Genomic DNA, 19,492 nt, shown 5'->3' with positions numbered 1-19,492 from the left:
TAAAAAACTTTAACTCAAAGGATACCTGAAAAAGTTCGAATTAGTCCGAGATATTTTGAAAACCACAACAGAGATGGGAATGCGTTGAAATTCCGTAAACACAATTCCAAAACCAAAGACGTGAGCTGCTAGGGAAAAAATTTGTTTCTTCGTTAAGATGAATCGTAAATTAACACCAATAGTGACGAGAAATTGAAGCTTATTTTTCTTTTGAATGACGAATATTTAAGTAGACCATCGTGGGTGTGAGAATAATTATTCATCGACGATAAGATCCAGCTCAGCACTTAAGAGTGGCAAAATCAACGCTTTCTCAAAGGGATAGTTTCAATAAAACATTTTAATTAACAGGAATTCGATGCAGTTTTTCTTTTTAGTCCAAGGAAGGAATTGAAGCTCAGCTTTCTAGTATTCTCAGGAACGTAGACAAAATATGCAGCATAGACATGGAAAACGGATGATCGTTTAGTTCCACTGTGCGTAGGTATAATTTATAATAAACTAAACGTTTGATGATTGAAGAGATTATTTTTTTTTTGATGAAGATACAGGATGAATTAATTATTGCCATAAGTTGAAGAAGAATTTGACTGCTTATTTACCAAATGTCCATTTGAATAAATGATTTGAAGTTATTCCATATTTTTTAAGTACCCTCTTCCGAAGTTGATTTATTTAATTTTAAATGAGATATTAAATATCTTTAATGTACCGTACGAACTGTACCCCTTCCCGACCGTTAAATCCTGGCGACTTATAACGTCGTTGCCGAGTGGAAGGATTAAAACAGGTCATAGGTCGGGAAGGAGGGTACAAATTTTATTTATTAATTATTAGACAAGAGCAGTCATGAGAATGAGTGAAAGTGCACACGAAAAGTTGCGCTCCTTGGTTATATGTTAGGGAAAATCTTGCAAAGTAAAATCCGTAATATGTCTTCATTTAGGGAAAGAGGGAAATCTTAGTAGTTGCAATTGGTTTATGAAATAGATCGAACGTTTCCCACACAAGAGCAAAGGGAAAAATGTCCTGCTCTTAATTACATGCATACTTGAGCCAAAAATAGATTTAAGAACAGGATGTGGCTTTTAAAAGTGTGAGAAAGTATTTCGTTTAGAATAATTAATTAGGATGAAGTTTTATGAAAGAAACTAACATAAAAAGATTAATTGAAGCTTTTTATGTTACATATATATATATATATATATATGTAATAATTTTGACCTTTTTTAAAGAAATTTTATGTTTAAAATTTTCAGTATATGAGGAAAATTAAATTTTGTAGATTTTAAAAGTATAATTCAAATATATTTTTCAAAAAAGTTTAATGAAGTTTGAAAAAATGTTTGAAGTCAAAAAACTCGTATGATGCTATAAAGTTATCATTAAACATTAAGAGTTAGCTCAAAATATCATTTGTTACCAACAGAAATCTTATACCTTTGTTATTAATTTTTTATTTAATTTTATATTTGTCACATACTTTTTTGTAACAGAAATCTAAAATTTTTTATACAAATATATTAAATTGGTGCTAACATGCTTATACTTTTCTCTTCTTTTTATAGTGCTGGACCTAAAGGTGATAATTTGTATGAATGGGTTTCCACTATTTTAGGACCACCTGGATCTGTATATGAAGGAGGTGTATTCTTTTTAGACATACATTTTTCTCCTGAATACCCATTTAAACCTCCTAAAGTAAGAATTTTATGAGTTATTTTATTCTAACTTTACATTAAAAGCTCAGTTATCTGATCTTATATCTTATTGCTATAAAAGCTTGACAACCCTGAATGTACAACATTCAGCAAATTCTGGATATGCAAAAATTCCAGATGGTTGATCCCTGAAATTCTTGATTTTTAGCATTATAACTTATTTTCCAAGAAAATAAGGGCTGCACCTTATTAAAAACAAAAAAATTATTGCAAGCAATGCTTATAAAAAAATGACTGTAAAAGGAGAAAAAAAACTTAATTAAACGGCTATAAAACTAGTTAAAGGTAAATAAGTTTTAAGAAAAAGCTGAATTGCAAAGTGGAAAAAAAAAAACAACAATTAGAGAGTGGAACATAAAATAAAAGCAGCTTTTAATTTTTTGTTCTTAATTAACACCCAAAATCTAAATTTTTCATATTATCGTATTTACTGGAAAAATGCTGTGAATAAAATCTAACGTGATAGTTTTTCTTTTCATCAATCATAAAAAATATATGTCTTTGCATAGTCTTTTTTCATATTTGAAATATACTTTTAATGTAATTGTAAAAGCGGTTAACCTTAATTGATCTGGGAGTAATGTAGAATTTCAGTTTTAACAAATTCCAAACGAGTTCAGTAACCATACCCTCCAACTGCTACGGAATTTCCGTAGTTGCTACGGAAATTGGAGATAAACTACGGAGCTACGGGTGAATAGTAAAATACTACGGATTAAACGAAAGCGCCTGTCCGATCTATCCGCTTCCGCTGTTGTCGTCTTTCAAGCATGGTGACGTCACTGATTGCGTATCGCCGAAAATGACGTCATGAGTTGTTAGCCTTGGTCGGGAGAAACCACGTGATTATGAAGGGTTACTCATCGGCGGCGCCATTGTAATCTGCCTGAATGCAGCTGGTCTTTGAGAAACTGCGTTAGTTTTTTGCTTTACACCGTGTGAAGTGAAGTGACTTCAATAAAAATTTTTGAAAACAACTTTGAATTTTGCTGCTCCGATGTTAAAAGAATGATACGTTTTTGTTTGAAATTTTAGATTATTTTTCATCCAGCTTTTATCGCGTTAGTTTATAAGTTGTGTATGTATTATTAAATTTTATTGTGATGGATCGTTATTTGAAAAGATCTAATCAGGATCGGGAAGTTTCTAATGACGATGGATTACGAAAGAAGAGGAAGAATAATCAAAAGTTTAGAGAGGAATATACTAAAAAGTTTCCTTGTTTAGTATCGGGAAAAGATGGCTTTGCGAAATGCAATATTTGTAGTTCGGAATTCTCAATTGTCCACGGTGGACTGGATGATTGTCGCCGACACGTGATCGGTCCTAAACATTGTGCTACTGCAAAAGCACAGGTGCATCAGCAACCTATTAACAATTTTTATTCTTCCAAATTAGAAGAAAATGGAGTGATTAAAGCTGAAGTATTGTTCGTACGGTTTTTAATTGAGCACAATTTTTCTCTATCTGCTTCCGATCATTCTGGCGCCTTATTTAAAAAAATGTTCCCAGATTCCGACATTGCAAAAAAGTATGGATGTGGACATACCAAGACCCAGGCAATAACTGTTTCCACTGCTGAGGGGATAAGAGAGAGTACTCTAAGTAAGCTCAGAACCTCATTATTTTCTCTTTCCACTGACGGAAGCAATGACATATCAGATAAAAAGCTATATCCTTTAATTTTTAATTATTATGATGAAGAAAAAGGACAAATCGTATCATCACTGGTTTCTTTATCTGAATCAACTAACAACACTGGTGAGGGAATTTTTCAACTTCTTGATGGAGAGTTTAAAAAATATCTACTGAAGTGGGAGAGTTGCATAGCATTCAGTTCTGATAATACTAACACAATGACTGGATGTAATAAAGGTGTTTTGAGCTATATAAAACAGAAGCAACCAAATATAAAATTCATTGGATGCCCTTGTCATTTGGTTCATCTAGCAGCTAAAAAGGCTACAGCCTCATTGCCCGTTGATGTGGAGAATTTGGTGATAAAAGTTTTTTACTACCTTGAAAAGAGTAGTAAAAGAAAGTATGAATTTAAAAACTGTCAGATAGAATGTGATGTGAAACTTCACAAGATTTTAAAACATGTTTCAACTCGGTGGTTAAGTTTAGAAAATTCTCTAAAGAGACTAGTTGAGCAGTGGGACCCATTGCTAATTTTTTTTTCACAATCTGATGTTAAAGAGAATGCTACCTCAGAAAAAATAAAAGAGTTACTTAAATCAAACAAAACAAAGATATATTGTGTTTTTGTTACATCGATATTGCCTGTATTCACCAAGGTAAATGTTGCCCTGCAAAAAGAGCAACCTTCTATCCATACTTTGTATGATGATTTAATGAGCTTATATTATGAGCTTCTTGTACGATTTGTTTCGCCTTCTACCATAAGCAAATCCAAGTCTTCTCTGTTACAAGCGAAATTTCAGAAACCCAAGTATCAAAAACCTGATGAGTCTCTTATAATAGGATCAAGTGCTAGATCCATTTTGAGTGATCTGACGCCAGAAGAAACAACTGAGTTCTTTTTGGCAGTGCGAAAGTTTTTTGTCACTGCATGTGAATATATTCTCAAAAAGTTTCCTTTAGAGGATGATTTTCTTAAGCATGCTACTGTGGCAAACATTTTGAATAGGCAGAATGCAAATTTTGCATCTCTTAAGTATTTTTATGATTTGTTTAATTGTGGTATTGACATTGATCAATTTGAGTTAGAATTTGCCTTTTATCAGGCAGACAATTTTCCTTCTGAAATTTTAAATCATACCAGAGTAGATGAGGCATGGCATAAAATTAGCCAGTTAAAGGATAACAATGGAATAAAGAGATATGTGGCTTTGTCAAAAATAATGCTTTCAATTCTGTCAATTCCCCATAGTAATGCTGGATCTGAGAGAATTTTTAGCATGATTCGTAAAAATCAAACTGATAATCGCTCAAGTCTGAGTACCAAAACATTAGAATCAATTCTAATCACTAAATTAAGCATGGGAGTTTGTTACAATGCACAATTTACTGAGGATGAGTTAAAAAGAGCAAAAAATGCTTGTTATTCATCACTGAAAAAGCATAGAGAGGTTTAGATACTGTGTTTCTGTAATTAAGGGTATTTTTAATTAAAATCAGATTTGCTTATAGATTAGATTTCTTAATTAATGCTTTTACTCCTTAATTATAATAGATAATTCAAAGATTTGAAACAATTTAGCTATTGGTTAATGTCTATACAAATTCATTCCTCTTAAAGAACAAAGTTTAATGTGTAAGCTTTAGATGATATAAGTTTTTAAATATTGTTTTCTAATTCTGAAAGTTTTATTAGGAAGAAACTCATTTATATATTCCATTTTTCTTTCAATAAATTGGTATTCAATTGTTTTCTTGATTTAATTGTTTTAAAATTTGGTGTAAAAAGTATTTAATAGGAAACATCTTAGAATCTGACCTTCCTAAATAAAATAAGTGAAAAAAATTTGGTAACAATTGAATGAATGTAGAGAAAAAGTTGTGGAGAGTTCACTTTTTGCATTTTACTGAGATGTTATATTATTTTTCTTTGAAATTTGTATAAATGTACAATAAACTTTCATTTGCAATTTAATAATTTTATATCCTTAGAAAAGTGTACCTTCCTGTATGTGAATTAAAATTGTACTATCTAAATAACATGATTTTTTAAAAGTCTATGGCATTTTAATGTTTTAAAAAATTTCTCAATGTGAAATAAAATTTTACGCTTGTTTCAAAATCTATTTTCTTATATTTATCAACTGCTTTTTGAAATTATAAGTGAATATAATTAAGTATCAATATGAGCATAGCAAATATTGCGGGATGCCGTAAATGTGTGTTGCGCGAGTGCTACTGATGGCCAGGTAGGCAAAGTTGGAGGGTATGAGTAACTCACACGAAATTTATTCGTTATCCTCCTTCTGCTGCTGAATTCCTTAACCTATATTCAGAAATATAATATGTTGGGAGATGGTGCACTGCCGCTGGTTTTTTTGTTTAAATCCCATTTTTCCACTTAGCAGTTTTTTAGTAGTTAAGTTTTCTTATTTCTGTAATTTTCTTTATGTACTGAAATTTTTTTTCTCTATTCAATGTTGATGAAAATGTTAAAGTTCTATGTACAGTGAACAATTAGAAAAATATAAATTCTCCCTGAATAATTTTTGTTCCACCGACCAGAATTTTGAGTACTAAAATCAATGTCTTAATGGTTCAAAGAATTAACTTTAACTATGCTGCTGATTAATTAGTTCTAACTACGAAATAAAAAAGTACCTTATCTGAATATATATATATATATATTTATATATATATATTTTTGACCATTCAAATATGGAGGGTTGCCAAGATATGTAGATAGAAATAAAGATCATGTTTCAAGTGCTATAAATAGACGTCCATTCTTAAGACTTTGCCAGGCATAAATGAGAAGAAACAAAAGTGATTTGAAGTATGAAACATAAAGTTGCCTACAAAAAATGGAAAATAGAAGTGAGAAAAAACCCACAGTAGTCATGAGTAAAACAAAAATAAACGTGAAAAAAAACAGAGTTAAAACTGATGTGAAAAAGAGCTGATGCGACTGGGGTGGAAATGATTTATGCTGCCCATATTGTCTTGCACATGTGTGGCCTACCTTATTTTTTGTATTTATTTTTATTTTGTATATTTTTTGTCCTTGGGTTCGAAAGGTTGTACACTTCTAGTTAAAGTGATTGAGATTATCAACCCCTTCCTGATAACTCAGGAAAATAAACTGATGTTAAAACAATGCTTTTTAGCTTGTTAAAAAATACAAATCCAGCTTAACAATATTTGAAAGGGTAAATTTCTGATTTTAATCAAACATCAAATATGCTTCTGTGACTGTAGATGTTAACCACAAAGAAATATAATGCAGCTTCATGTTATTTAAATTTAAATTAATTTTCATTTGAATTGATTTGTAATATTTTTTAAATAAGTAGTCCCAGACTAAGCATACTGGTCAAAAAGTCTTGAAACCTCTGTATTATGTTTCTTTTTTTTTTTTTTATCTAACCTTAATATGATTTTTTTTTTGTCTAACCTTAATATAATTTTTTTTGCGGTTTTTTTTTTAAAAAAAAGAAAACAATTAATTAAAGCAATTCCCGGACAAGACTTCATCGCTTTATTACTTATTTGTACAAGTGTATTACCATTTTTTATAAATCTTTCTGGAACCATTAAAATATGTACTAGTTTGTAAAGAACTTTACTAAATCAAAAGTTATTAACTAATTCAGTATCTTTTAATGAAACATCTGTTTACTATGGCTCTGCTTTCTCTCATTACACAAACTCATTATAAACTAATAAGAAATTTGCTTCTACAATTCTTCATTTTTATCAATAAATCAGTGTTTTCTGAATGCAACAATTAAATAAAGCTGTTTTACTGCGTCTGTAAAATTACAAATCTCTGACATTACTACATTTTGATTTCTCAGACGTTTCTTCAATTTTATCAAAATATGTCCGGAAGCACTGATAGATATCGTATAAAACTTTCTCATGTAATTTATTTCAATAGGTCACTTTTCGCACAAGAATTTATCACTGTAATATAAACAGTCAAGGAGTTATTTGTCTAGATATTCTAAAGGATAATTGGAGTCCTGCTTTAACTATTTCCAAAGTTCTTCTTTCAATCTGTTCACTACTTACAGATTGTAACCCAGGTACAGTATCAAATATATTATTTTATATATATTGTAACTTTACATTTTTGGTAATAGAAGTCACAATTTGTTTGAAGAAATTAAGTAATAAGTTCAATCATGTAATTTTGTCTCTACAAATTCTAAGAACTCATAAAAGATAAATGATTTAATTTGTTAAGTGAATTACAAAAAGCTGAAATTGTATATCAAATAAACAGCAATGGTTTGGGCTGTACAGTCAACAGAAAAACGATATCACCCTGAATAACTTTTGTTCTAATGATTGGACTTTCGCATACTAAGTGCCAATCTTAACGGTTTCTGGGGGTAACCTCAAATATGTTAATTGTTTACTGCTAATTATTAATTAAGTTATGAAATCGGATACAAAAACGTACTTTCTCTGAATAAACATATATTTTTTTTACATATTTGGATTTTTAATTTTCAAAATATTGGGAGTACTCGCAATCTGGGAAATGTGGTCCCCATAGTTTACCCAGGAGAGTGATTTAAAGTTTGAACTCCTTAATGTTAATTTCACTTCTTGCGATTTTAGTCATATTTAAAAAACTAATTAGGCAATTCAAAAAAAAAAAAAAAAGAAATTTACCAATCTAAAGTTTCAAACAGTTTTTATTTAGTAGAAGCTGTGAAAAATTAAAATTAATTATTTTAAAAAAAAAAAATTGGCAGCAATGAAGAAATATTTAAATGGGGGTGATTAATATTAAAATGTGATTAACTTGCAAGGAACTTGAATTCACGTGTAGCATAAAATTTCTTACATATTTTTTTTTGCTGATAACCGATTGCTATTCCTTTTATTTTTTTTAAACTATAAAATGTTTCTTTTTTTGTAGTCTAAAAATTTATTTGCAATTTACTGAAGAAATTTGATTAAAACATTTTATTAAATAAAAAACATTTTATATAACGAATGTTGAGTTTTATAAAGGCATGCTTCTGATAGGATATAAGTATACACCAGATTGTGCTTATTTAATGTGATTATATTTTATTTCTTAGTTTGTTTTCTCGATAATTTATACAATGTCAATTATATACATATGTATGCATAGATTTTTTTAAATATATTTATCAATTTCTTCAATATATATTATAATTATTAATACGAATACCTAGTCGACAACATCTTATATATCATCTTAATCTTAAAATAAATTTTTTAATCGCCTGTCCCCGAGAGTTTCATACAATTATTTTACCAGCAATTTAATTAAATTTTAACATTTTTAAAAATCTTATTCTTTACGCTACTACGTATATTATTTCTCGCTAATATACTAATCTAATTTTTTAGTACTTTAATTTAAGTTTTACTTAAAGTAAAGCTCCTTTTTAAATTATTGTCAAGTTTTTTTTAGAAAGAAAACTTAGAATTATTGTCTGCTAGTTAAGAATAAAACCTTGTTAAGAAATTAAAAGCATTCCAATGTTTTAAATTATTTGATGCATAACAGCTGATTATTTACTAAGCATACTATTTTTTTCGAAAAAAGAATATAAATTATTGATTGTCTTTTTTTTATTTCTTGTGACTTCAAATTAGATTATCTAAAATAGTATTGATGTTTTATGAGTCACTACAAAGGGTATAAAGATACTGAACATAAGAAGCTGTCAAATACTTAGAGTCAAATACGTTAAAAAAGTTTTTAAGCGTCTTAGAATATCTCGGTATCTTAAATGTTGTCCTAACATCCTACTTTGGAAATTAAATTTTTAATTATCTGACCTCGTGTGATTCTCAGAACTGTCCAAATAATTATTTCATTATATCTTTTACTCTTTCTTTATGATACCATATAGATTTTTTTCTGGATAGTATACTGAACTATTTTGTTTAATTTTTAACTTTATCACGATTCCCAATCTATTATTAAAGTATAATTTGTTGTTAGGAAAATGCCTTATTTTGTTAAGCGGCAAGTACTAAAAATTGAAATCTGTAAAAAGTTTTCAAAGCCATGCCAATTTTAGAATCATCTGATTTTTTAAAAAATGCAGTAAAAAATACACAATTTTCAAACTTATTTTGATGAAGAAAATAATAATAATCATCGAGAAAATTAACATATTTTTTATAGAAGCTGTGAAAACCAATTTATCCTATATTTCGTCATAAGAAGATAAGATTGATATTGCTCCAAGGAACCTACTCAATAATTTCATTATTTCCGGAATGATATCTGTTAGATCAAAACTTATTATTCATTGAAAACTAAAATGAGTAAAAAAGAGCTTATTCCATTTATTTAATGATAGCGATATCAAGGTTAAGGATATGCAATGGAAGCGCCATTTACTATTATTCTATAAATGCATTAAATCATATAGCTTGAATAATTTATTTTAAGCAAATTATTTAACAATTTTAAGCAAATAATTGTGTAAAAATAAACTCGATCGAAATACTCCTTAAGTATACCCTAAAATATATGTAGAATGAACTTTGGAATCGATCGATTAAAAGTGCCTTTTCAAACAACTCTGAGTTGGAGGGAAACGCTAAATTGTTTAAAATATCTGTCCTTGTAACTATTTTATTTTGATTCCTGGTGCAAAGGCACATTCCATTTTCACATTCTACTTTTAAAATTTTAATTGTAAAGGGAATTTTTTATGTCCTTAATAAATGTTAAGGCATGCAACAACAAAAAATTATTGCATTGATATTTTTAGAAAGTAGTGAATTATTATCTTTTCAATCTAAGAACCTATGCCTATATCTTACGTAAAACTTATTTTATTATCGAGAAATAATTTAATATGCTGTGTTGCTAAATAGATAATCCCAAGAAACTAAATCGAAAATATAAAAACTTCCATTACTTGATTTAAAAAAAATAGATGATAAAAGTAGACATTTTTTGAGCATCCAATAATTAAAGTCAGAAGTCATTAACACCTGACAAGTCTTGAGAATGGGCGCTTATATTTGAAAGCTCGAAACATGTTGACTTTTTCTTCCCTCTTCATATTTTTGGAAGGCAGTTGAGTTTTTATCATCAATTACATACCCGGTAACAACCCCGGAATTTCCGGAGCATCTCCGGAAATTCCAGTGTACTCCGGGCACTCTGCAAAGATATACATTTTACCCGGAAAATAAACCCAGTAGCTAATTTTCACATTTTTCTTAAGATGACGTCACGTAATCCTATTCCCCGCCCCTTTCACGTCAGCTCCTTCTCCTCCCAATCGAGAACGGTGTTTCTTTTCCCCGCGCTCTTGTGGTATAGTGCTGACGTCGCCGAACCTGCAGAGCTAGAACTGGTCGAATGACGTCACCATTACATTAAAACTGTGGTGCGAGCCTGTCGTGTTTACTTTTTTCTGCTGCCGACGCTAGGCTTAGTTGAAGTTAGTTGCTGTTTGAAGATAAGATCATGGCTTCCAAAAAACATTCACAGATGTATAGAAAAGAATATTCTGTCGAATGGCCAGTTTTTTCTCGCTCGACTAAATCTATGAATCATGTATACTGTAATATTTGCAAATGCGATTTTTCTATCGCTCATGGAGGTTGGAATGACTGTTTACGGCATGTGGAGGGATCGCGCCATCGAGCGAATGGTGCCGCTTCTTCCTCCAGTAAAAGTATTAGAGATATGTTCTCTAGTTCCTCAAAAGAGAGCCAAAGTGTCATTAAAGCGGAAACTCTCTTCACCAATTTCATAGTTCAGCATAATTTACCTCTATCTGTTGCGGACCACGTAGGCCAGTTATTTAAAATAATGTTCCCGGACTCTAACATAGCGGCCAAATTCAAATGCGCTAGGAAAAAAACGACAGAAATCTGCAAAAGTCTTGCAGAAACTACTCAAAATAATTTGTGCTCCATAATGAATGGAAAGTTTTCTCTAGCGACAGACGGCAGCAATTCGTCTGGCGATAAGCTTTTTCCTCTGGTGGTAACATTCTTTGATGATACCAACGGTAGAATTAAGACTACCCTTTTCTCTCTTCCAAAATTGGATAAGGATGGTACCGGGGAAAACATTTTCATGCTCCTTGTCAAAAAATAGTGTTCCCTGGGAACACTGCATCGCCTTTTGTGCAGACAATGCTTCAGTTATGCTTGGACAACATAAAGGAGTGGGGTCATTTATAAAGAAAAAGAATCCTAATGTCATCATTCATGGTTGTGCTTGCCACTTAATCCATTTAGCTGCTAAACATGCTACAAAAAAAATCAGTTTTGATGTAGAAAGTTTTTTGATAGATGTGTTCTACTATTTGAAGAAGAGTTCAAAGAGAATCCAGCTTTTAAAATTCTGTGAAGAACTATGTAATCTTGAAAACAGCAAGGTTCTTAAGTATGGGGCTACAAGGTGGCTATCAATGGGCAAAACCATTGATCGATTTTTAGAGAAATGGGATGCCTTAAAAATCTTTTTTTGTGAGGAAGAGAAGGGCTCTTCGGAAACTTTTAAAAAATTGAAGACTATTTTTGAGGATAAATCGACTCAACTCTACCTTTTCTTTTTACAGTCAGTCATCCCATTGTTTGAATCGTGCAATACGATGATGCAGCAGCAAGCTCCATTGATTCATAGATTTCAGAGAGAACTTATGAATTTATTTAGCAATATTTTGTCTCGATTCATAAAACCAGCATGCATAGCAAATGCAAGTTCTGTTTTTGAAGTCAATTTTAATAAATCAAAGAACCAAAAAGATGATTCTGAACTTGTGATAGGTGGCAAGACAAGACAATACATAAAAGATTCAGACCTTTCTTCAGAAGAAATGAGGCAGTTTTATTCGTCAATCAGAAAATTTTATACCGAAGCACTCTCTTATATTTTAAAAAAATTTCCCCTGACCACTGAAGTTTACAAGCACTGTGAAGTGGCTGATATAACCATTCGACATGAAGCTAAATTTGCTTCTTTGGAGTATTTTTTGTCTCTGTTTTTTGTTTCAGAGTAAAAACGGAGTCAAATTGAGCAAAAGTTTGCTTTATACCAAATGGACAAACTAAATGAAGAGATTTTATCAGCCGAACGATGTGACACAGCTTGGACTCTTCTATCGGGTTTAGTGGATATGAATGGTGCAAGGAAATATGAAGCATTGCCATCAATAATGCTGACCATACTCATTTTGCCTCACAGCAATGCTGCTTGTGAACGGGTGTTTTCTATAGTTAAAAAAAATTTAACTGATAGTAGGTCCAGCTTGGCTTTGCCAACCTTGGAGGCACTGCTAATAGAGAAGTGCAAAAGTTCCGAAACATGCTGCTATGATGCAGTGTTAACTGAACAAGACTTAATAAAAGCTAAAAAAGCTACTTATGTTTCTTTAACTGGCGAAAAAGTTTAAGTCTTTGATATAATTATGTATAATGATAACAATATAACGAGGAAAGTGTTCGTTTTATTAAAATTTATTTTTCATTTGCTTTATAATTATTTTGTCTACAATTCTTTCATAGTAATCTCATTGCGTAATGTAAGTTTAAAAAATAATTATACTTTTTTTAAAATCATTAAAAAAGTGAATAATATAGTTAATTTTAATCATGATTTAATAATCTAAGATGGTCTATATATTGTTCAGTAACTAGTATTAATTTTCCATTTTCAATATTTTTCTATTAATTATACCCTTCTAAAGTAATGTATCTTTAAATTTATGCACAAAAATATGAATAAATTTGTTCCGAGTTACACTCCTGAAAAGACTCCCAAAACCCCTGATGTTTTTAATAATATCTCCTGAAATCCTTTTTACAAAGTTACCAGGTCTGCGATTATACTATTTTACATTTGGGTCTTGATCATTATTGTGATACAGATTTTCCTCTCGTTAGAGGAAGCATGCATTTTAATATTTTAACAGGATTCTTGTGGTCTTTAAAAACCTAAGTGAACTGTAGCATCAATATAAAAAGAGATTGTATCAAATATATGTAAGAAAAAAAAAGAAAATCATAGCAATATTTGGTGGTAGATGTAGCTTATCGTAGTACAGTATGGGACCCCTAATCCGGCATCCCGAAATTCCGCACTTAATCCGACCTATATATATATATATATATAATTTTTTTTAAGAAATTTTAATTGATAAGAGAGAAAAAAATCAGTCATATTTTCTTTTTATTTGGAATTTTTTTTCTCTTGAAGTAACTATATTTTATCTTTTAAAAATAAAAGCATGAAGAGAAGGAATAATAAATCTGTGTCAAGCAAACCATTGATTCCCAAAGCAGTTGAAATTGAAAAGTAAAAACATCTGCATTTCCAATGAACAAAATAAAGAAATGCAAGTTGGGAGAAACTGATCAATCAATCTTGACAGCTGTGCAAGTGCTTTACTGGTTTGTCCCTACATTTCCCTCTCCTGTTTGACCATAAATTAGCCACACCCTTTTGACATTGAAACTTTCTTCTCACTTGGTGTACAAAATGAATTCTATCCCTTTTGCTGTCTTTTTTTAAAATTCAATTTATTTGTATTTTTAATAGTTATTAAATATTGCTTTTTTTTGTTACTTGTTAACTTGTTTTTTTTTATCATTATTAGTTGTTTGCTTCTTTTTTGTAGTTATTCATTGTTAGTTTCCTAGCATTAATTGTTAATTTTTTTTTTTAGTTCCTTGTTAGCTTTTTTTTTTTTTTTTTTAACAAGGTGAGCGTCTTTAGTTAAAACAAAATGTTATGTAGTAAAAGAAAAAACGAGAACAATGATCTTGCTCCGAAAAAGAAACGATTATTTCTTTTTCAGAGGATTCGGATTATTTCTTCTTGATTATATCATGTACATTATTATTTTAATTAATGAAATTTATTATTTTAATTAATGAAATTTCTAAAGAGGGGACAGTTTTAAATTCACCCCATCATAATCTACATTTGAAACTAGCTAAATGTATTGGTTTTTCTGAAATTAACAGCATAACTGATTTATCGTAATATATGGGCGACATATTGGAATTTCCGTGAGAGATACGGAATTTCGTCGATCCCGTGAGTGCCGGATTTTGGGTCCTATACTGTAGAAGAACATGCTGTGCAACATTTTATGGTGAATTTGCGAAAGTAAGTTTCAGAATGTATCGAAACATGAGGATGCTATCCACAAAGCATCTTTATCCAAAGAAAACCATGAAGCCGAATATCTAGCAGAATGAAGTGATTTTTTAAACAATGAATCATACAATATGCAACATATTATTTGAATATCTTATCCTTAAACATAACATATTTCAATGTTTTTAAAATGCCACTTAACATTTAGCAGTTCCTTGAGTAGTAGAAAAAAAAGAAATATCATAAATTATATAAAACCTTGTGAATGTGCATTAGAATTACTATACAATCTACATTTATTTTTCAAGCACTTTTCTTGTTTCTTCAAACTTTAATGTTTAGCAGACTCTATTATAGCTGTAAAAATGTTTATCCTTAAAATTTTGCATATAGTTGTATGTAAATTTGATTTCAGTAAAATCCTCAAATAAATATAGTAAAAACAACACAAAAAACTAAATGATATCAATAAAAGTTCTAGTATTTAAATTCTAAAAGCTTAGAAAATTATAAGTAATTTATAAATCGTTTTAAATTTTTCTTTTCAAAGTAGATTAAAGGAAAAAAATCTTAGCTTTTTCGATAGAAATCAGCTTAAAAATTGTCTATTGCATAGAAACTTCGAGATTTTTTTTTAATTAAACCTCTCCGAGCAATCCCAGAACATTATTTCATTTTCTCTTTTATAGTCAGAGCTTGGTTGCTTAGCAATGGAGTAAAATCAAATGTTCCTCTTTAGAATTTGTTTATGGGTTATTTTAAAAATTCATTTGCAGTGGCAACTTTTGTTGGCTGTTTTATGGACTATCGTCAATTATATAATTTTTATTGCGACCCAATTTTTTCAAAATTTTGTCTATTTCAAGGGTCAGGATACCAAATATGTATAAAAAAACAAACATGTTTATTCAGAGAAAGTACATTTTTGTGTCTGATTTCATAAATTAATTAACACAAATTAGCATATTTGAGGCCTCCCCCAGAAACCATTAAGATTGTCATTTAGTTCGTGAAAATTTGATCATAAGAAAAAAAATTTTTAGGGTGATATCTGTTTTTTTGTGTGTTTTTTTTGTTGATAACTAAACTAAGCAGTTGCTGCACTAAGTGTGCTAGTAGAGAAAAGAGAAGTGCGGAGCATCAAGTTCGATGTTTCTTAAATAAAAATGAATCTAATTTCCAAAGCTGTCTATCTTAGCTGGTTTTCATGAAACTGCTGTGTTCATTCCTGATTAGAATTACGTCGTTATTTGTTCTGATTTTTCACCTTTTTTCTAGATTTTTTTAAAAATTACTTTCACTGGAAAAGAACTTAGAAAAACTATATTTCATAAAGCCAAATCAAGTTTGTTTTTATTCAAAAGAAAAAGTAAAAAAAAAACATTTTTCAGATTAAAAAGAGTTAGCTTTGAAAACTGGGACCTCTTCTTTATCTTCCCTTTTTTCTCAGAGGAACCAATTATTGCTGAGTCAGCATTGAAGCAATTTGTTTTTAATTCCTACCCTTTTTACAGAAAGGTTGTTGTTTGTTGAATGTTGTCATTGTAAATTTTGTTTTATCAGAAGCAAGTAACAGGTGCTTCACCTCAAGGTCATGCACAGATGTCTCACACAAAGGCTACTGAAGAAAAGCAAATTTTTAAAAGACATGAAATTTTGTTGTTTGCAGCAAGTAATAAAAAAAATTGACACTTATTTGTTACTTTTTTATTTAACATTAAATGCATGCTTAATATTATCAATATTAGGTATATGCCTATATAGAATTAAGTAGTGGAAACATCATCTAACTGTACTAATTTTGTTAATGATATATGTATTATTGTACTTCTGATTACTGATAGATAGTTAGGGAAGTTGGAATCTCTGTGTTTTATGTTTTCTTATAATTTGTTTAATTTCTGTATACACTGTGATGTTCTATTAATCGGCAATTCTGAAATCGGCGACCATCGGACAACTGAAGTTATGTCTTTTGTTTACATTAGAGTTTGCGTTTACCTCTACCGGCAGTTGGAGGGAAACCATTGGTGGGTAGTGTGGTTGCAATGTGCCTCAGTAGTAGGGAGTTACCATATCTCTCTTCAATAATTGTAATGAGTAGGATATTTGCACATTGTTAGTTTTTTTAATGTTTTATTAGTTAATGTTAAGCAAGTAGCTGCTGACATCAAGTTCATGTGAATAGGTTAATTGGATAAATACGGACAGTTTATACTCGTTCACTAGCTTTCTTACTTACACACTTGCTGGCTCGTTCAAGTCATCTGCTTTATGTACTGCATGCTTGTAATTGCTTCACAGCTTGTGCTGTGCATGACTGCTGCCACATCACTTCCAAGTAACTCGAGACTTTGCTTCTAAGGGAATGTTAGAAATATTGTGTAAAGATATATTTATGACTGAAATGTCTTTGTACTGCAGGTGAAATTATGAATGCAAAAATATCCCCCCCCCCGTCTTATCTATGAAAACATTTAGCTGTATGAATTCTGATAGTTTCTAATTGTCCTACATTTTACTTGAAATTGCATTATTTTGTTTTTAAACTTCCTGGACAATGTTCTAAGTCTAGTTCATAACAAAAATCTAAACTTTAGCATAATAAAAGATCAGAATTGTATAGAAAAACTTGGATGCAACAGCAATTTTATTGTATGTGTACAGGTCGTTCCATACTGATCACTCTTAGTTTGAATCTTAATAGCTTTGGTCAAACTTTAAGTTTAAAAAAATGTTTATGCATTAGCTGTTTCAAATTAGGGTTTATAAACAAAGAAGAAGAAAAACATTGTTGAAATCTAATGATTCCATACTTTAAAAGGCAGGACTGAAAACATCTACTCCAGTTTAATTGCTGAAAGAAATTGTGAAGATTTGCAATCATAAGAAACACTTACATGTTTCTTCAGGCATTTAAACGAGTTTTCATGTTTTTCATTCAAACCTCTTTACTAATTATTCAATAGACTTTTAAAACGTTTTGTTTGTTGTTTAAATATTAATTTGCAACTCCTAATGTGCATACTGTTTTGATAAGGATTCTAAAAATATATATTAAGGGTGGCGATTATGGAACATTTATTATATATTTACTTTTTTATCAGTAAAATTACATTTGAAAGTAACTTTTTCAGCTGATCCTTTGGTAGGAAGCATTGCAACGCAGTATCTTCAACATAGAGAGGAACATGATCGTATTGCCAGACTTTGGACAAAACGTTATGCAACATAAGTTACTGAAAATAAAGAGCTTTTGGATATAGGCTTTGTCACATGCATAGAACATTAAAATTCATTGAAATTTGTGTATATGTTGGTCATGAGTGAGTGTTTTGTTTCTAAAATAGAAGGATTTTTGTGTTTATTTTTTCTCCTTGCATGTGCATTTTTTAAAAATAAATGTATTGTGTGCCATGCTAAGAAATCATTAAAGTTTGAACATTTGCTGATTAAAAAAGTCCTGCATGATTTGTGTTCAAATTTTTACTCACTAAATCAGTTCTTGAAGAAGTAGTTGTAAAAGGATTATGCATAGTAAAATTATTAATATTTAAATTAATGCTTGCAATGCCTATATTTGAAAACATGTTTATGTGCTACACTTTGTAAATTGTGTAAGTGTTAACTTTTAGTTATAAATGTTTGACTTTTAGTTCTGCGGTTAAATTCTTTGTCTTTATTAGCATGTGTTATCTCTGTACAAGTCATTAATGTTTTTCTGAGAAAATTTTGTTCATTATAATAATTTTGTTAAAACTATGATGAAATATATTAATTGATGATCATTTTATTTATTATCAGACATTTGTTTCTATAAGCAAATTGTTAAATACTTAATTATGTGTTAGAATTTTTTTTACCATATTCTGTATATTTCATAGAAAAAAGAAGAAAAAATATATTGTTTCCACCTATTTGACAGACCTTTAAGTGACAAATAAAAAATTCTTTAAATTAAGATACTCTTGTTGTTCTTTTAATAAAAATAAATTTACACACATAAAAAATAAATTTTTTATTTTACCTGTTAAATTTTATTTTACTAATTATTACCCAAAAGTTTACAGTGATTGTGTTTCTTACTGTTCGTAAAATAAAAATGATAAAGGGTGAGATGAGTTTTTGTTTAAAATACATATTTATAACTTTTTATTAATCAAACAGAATGCTAGTACCATAAATGTGGACCACCGAAAAATTTAATATCACTGGAGAGATTAACCTGATGCCTGGATGCATGATAAACCCACAAAATGCCTGGTGAAGAAGCATTTTACAGGCAACTTAGTCCTTCATCCACTCTTAGTCACTTCATCCACTCTTAGACACTTCATATTAAATGTGGATAATTTATTGATAAGAGTTTGAGAAGAAGCAATGAAAGGCATTGTCATCTAAGCTTAATAATTATACAGTGAAATAAAAAAAAATCCTATGTACAATGTTAGTGACTTCTTAAACCTGTTAATTATTGTAGATTGCTATATGGAAATTTTTTTATGCAATTTTATATGGCTGTGAAGGAAGAAATAACTTTTTTATTATTGCAGAGAGTCGACATGTTATTGAGATAATTAAGAATTTTATTAATTAAAATTAAAAATTTTCTAGATTTTTAAATTTATTGATAACACAAATATCCAAATAAGAGAATTCATTTAATGAAGCTTTTGGATTGGAGCTATTAAGGCAACTTCCATATGGCATGAAATGCTTTTAATAAAATATGCAACTCATTTAATAAAACTTTTATCTTTCATCTAACAGGTTTTTCTTTTCTTAAATTACTTGAGACAAAGTTGAATTTTTGTATTAGATTTCACAAATAATAGCACAAAGTCAAGTTGACAACAAAGCTTTATCAAAAAATATGTAGAAATTAATTTAGTATATTTATTAAACCCATAAAGATTAAGAGTCTTAGTTTGAAAAATGAATAAAAAGTTGAAAACAACTCTTGAATAAGTATGGAAATAATCTTGAACAATCATAGTAA

General features: G+C 29.7%; 1 protein-coding gene across 3 annotated transcripts in view; it reads left to right on the top strand.

The window, feature by feature from the left end:
* Nucleotides 1-18,454, top strand: part of LOC107457072 (ubiquitin-conjugating enzyme E2-24 kDa) — a 41,166-nt gene extending 22,712 nt beyond the window's left edge. For all 3 annotated transcript variants that reach the window (XM_087154772.1, XM_087154774.1, XM_087154773.1), the window contains 3 exons: nucleotides 1,569-1,701; nucleotides 7,303-7,450; nucleotides 17,631-18,454. In XM_087154772.1, coding sequence (XP_087010898.1) covers nucleotides 1,569-1,701; nucleotides 7,303-7,450; nucleotides 17,631-17,728 — 379 coding nt within the window. In that variant the 3' untranslated portion in view covers nucleotides 17,729-18,454. The remainder of the gene's footprint in view (nucleotides 1-1,568; nucleotides 1,702-7,302; nucleotides 7,451-17,630) is intronic.
* The last annotated feature ends 1,038 nt before the right edge of the window (nucleotides 18,455-19,492 follow it).

This window comes from Parasteatoda tepidariorum, chromosome 11 (genome assembly GCF_982258835.1).
Source record: "Parasteatoda tepidariorum strain Cologne lab strain chromosome 11, Ptep-v5.0, whole genome shotgun sequence".
Lineage (NCBI taxonomy): Eukaryota > Metazoa > Arthropoda > Arachnida > Araneae > Theridiidae > Parasteatoda > Parasteatoda tepidariorum.
Note: the sequence above shows the minus strand (reverse complement) of the source record. Positions and strands in the feature narration are given on the sequence as shown.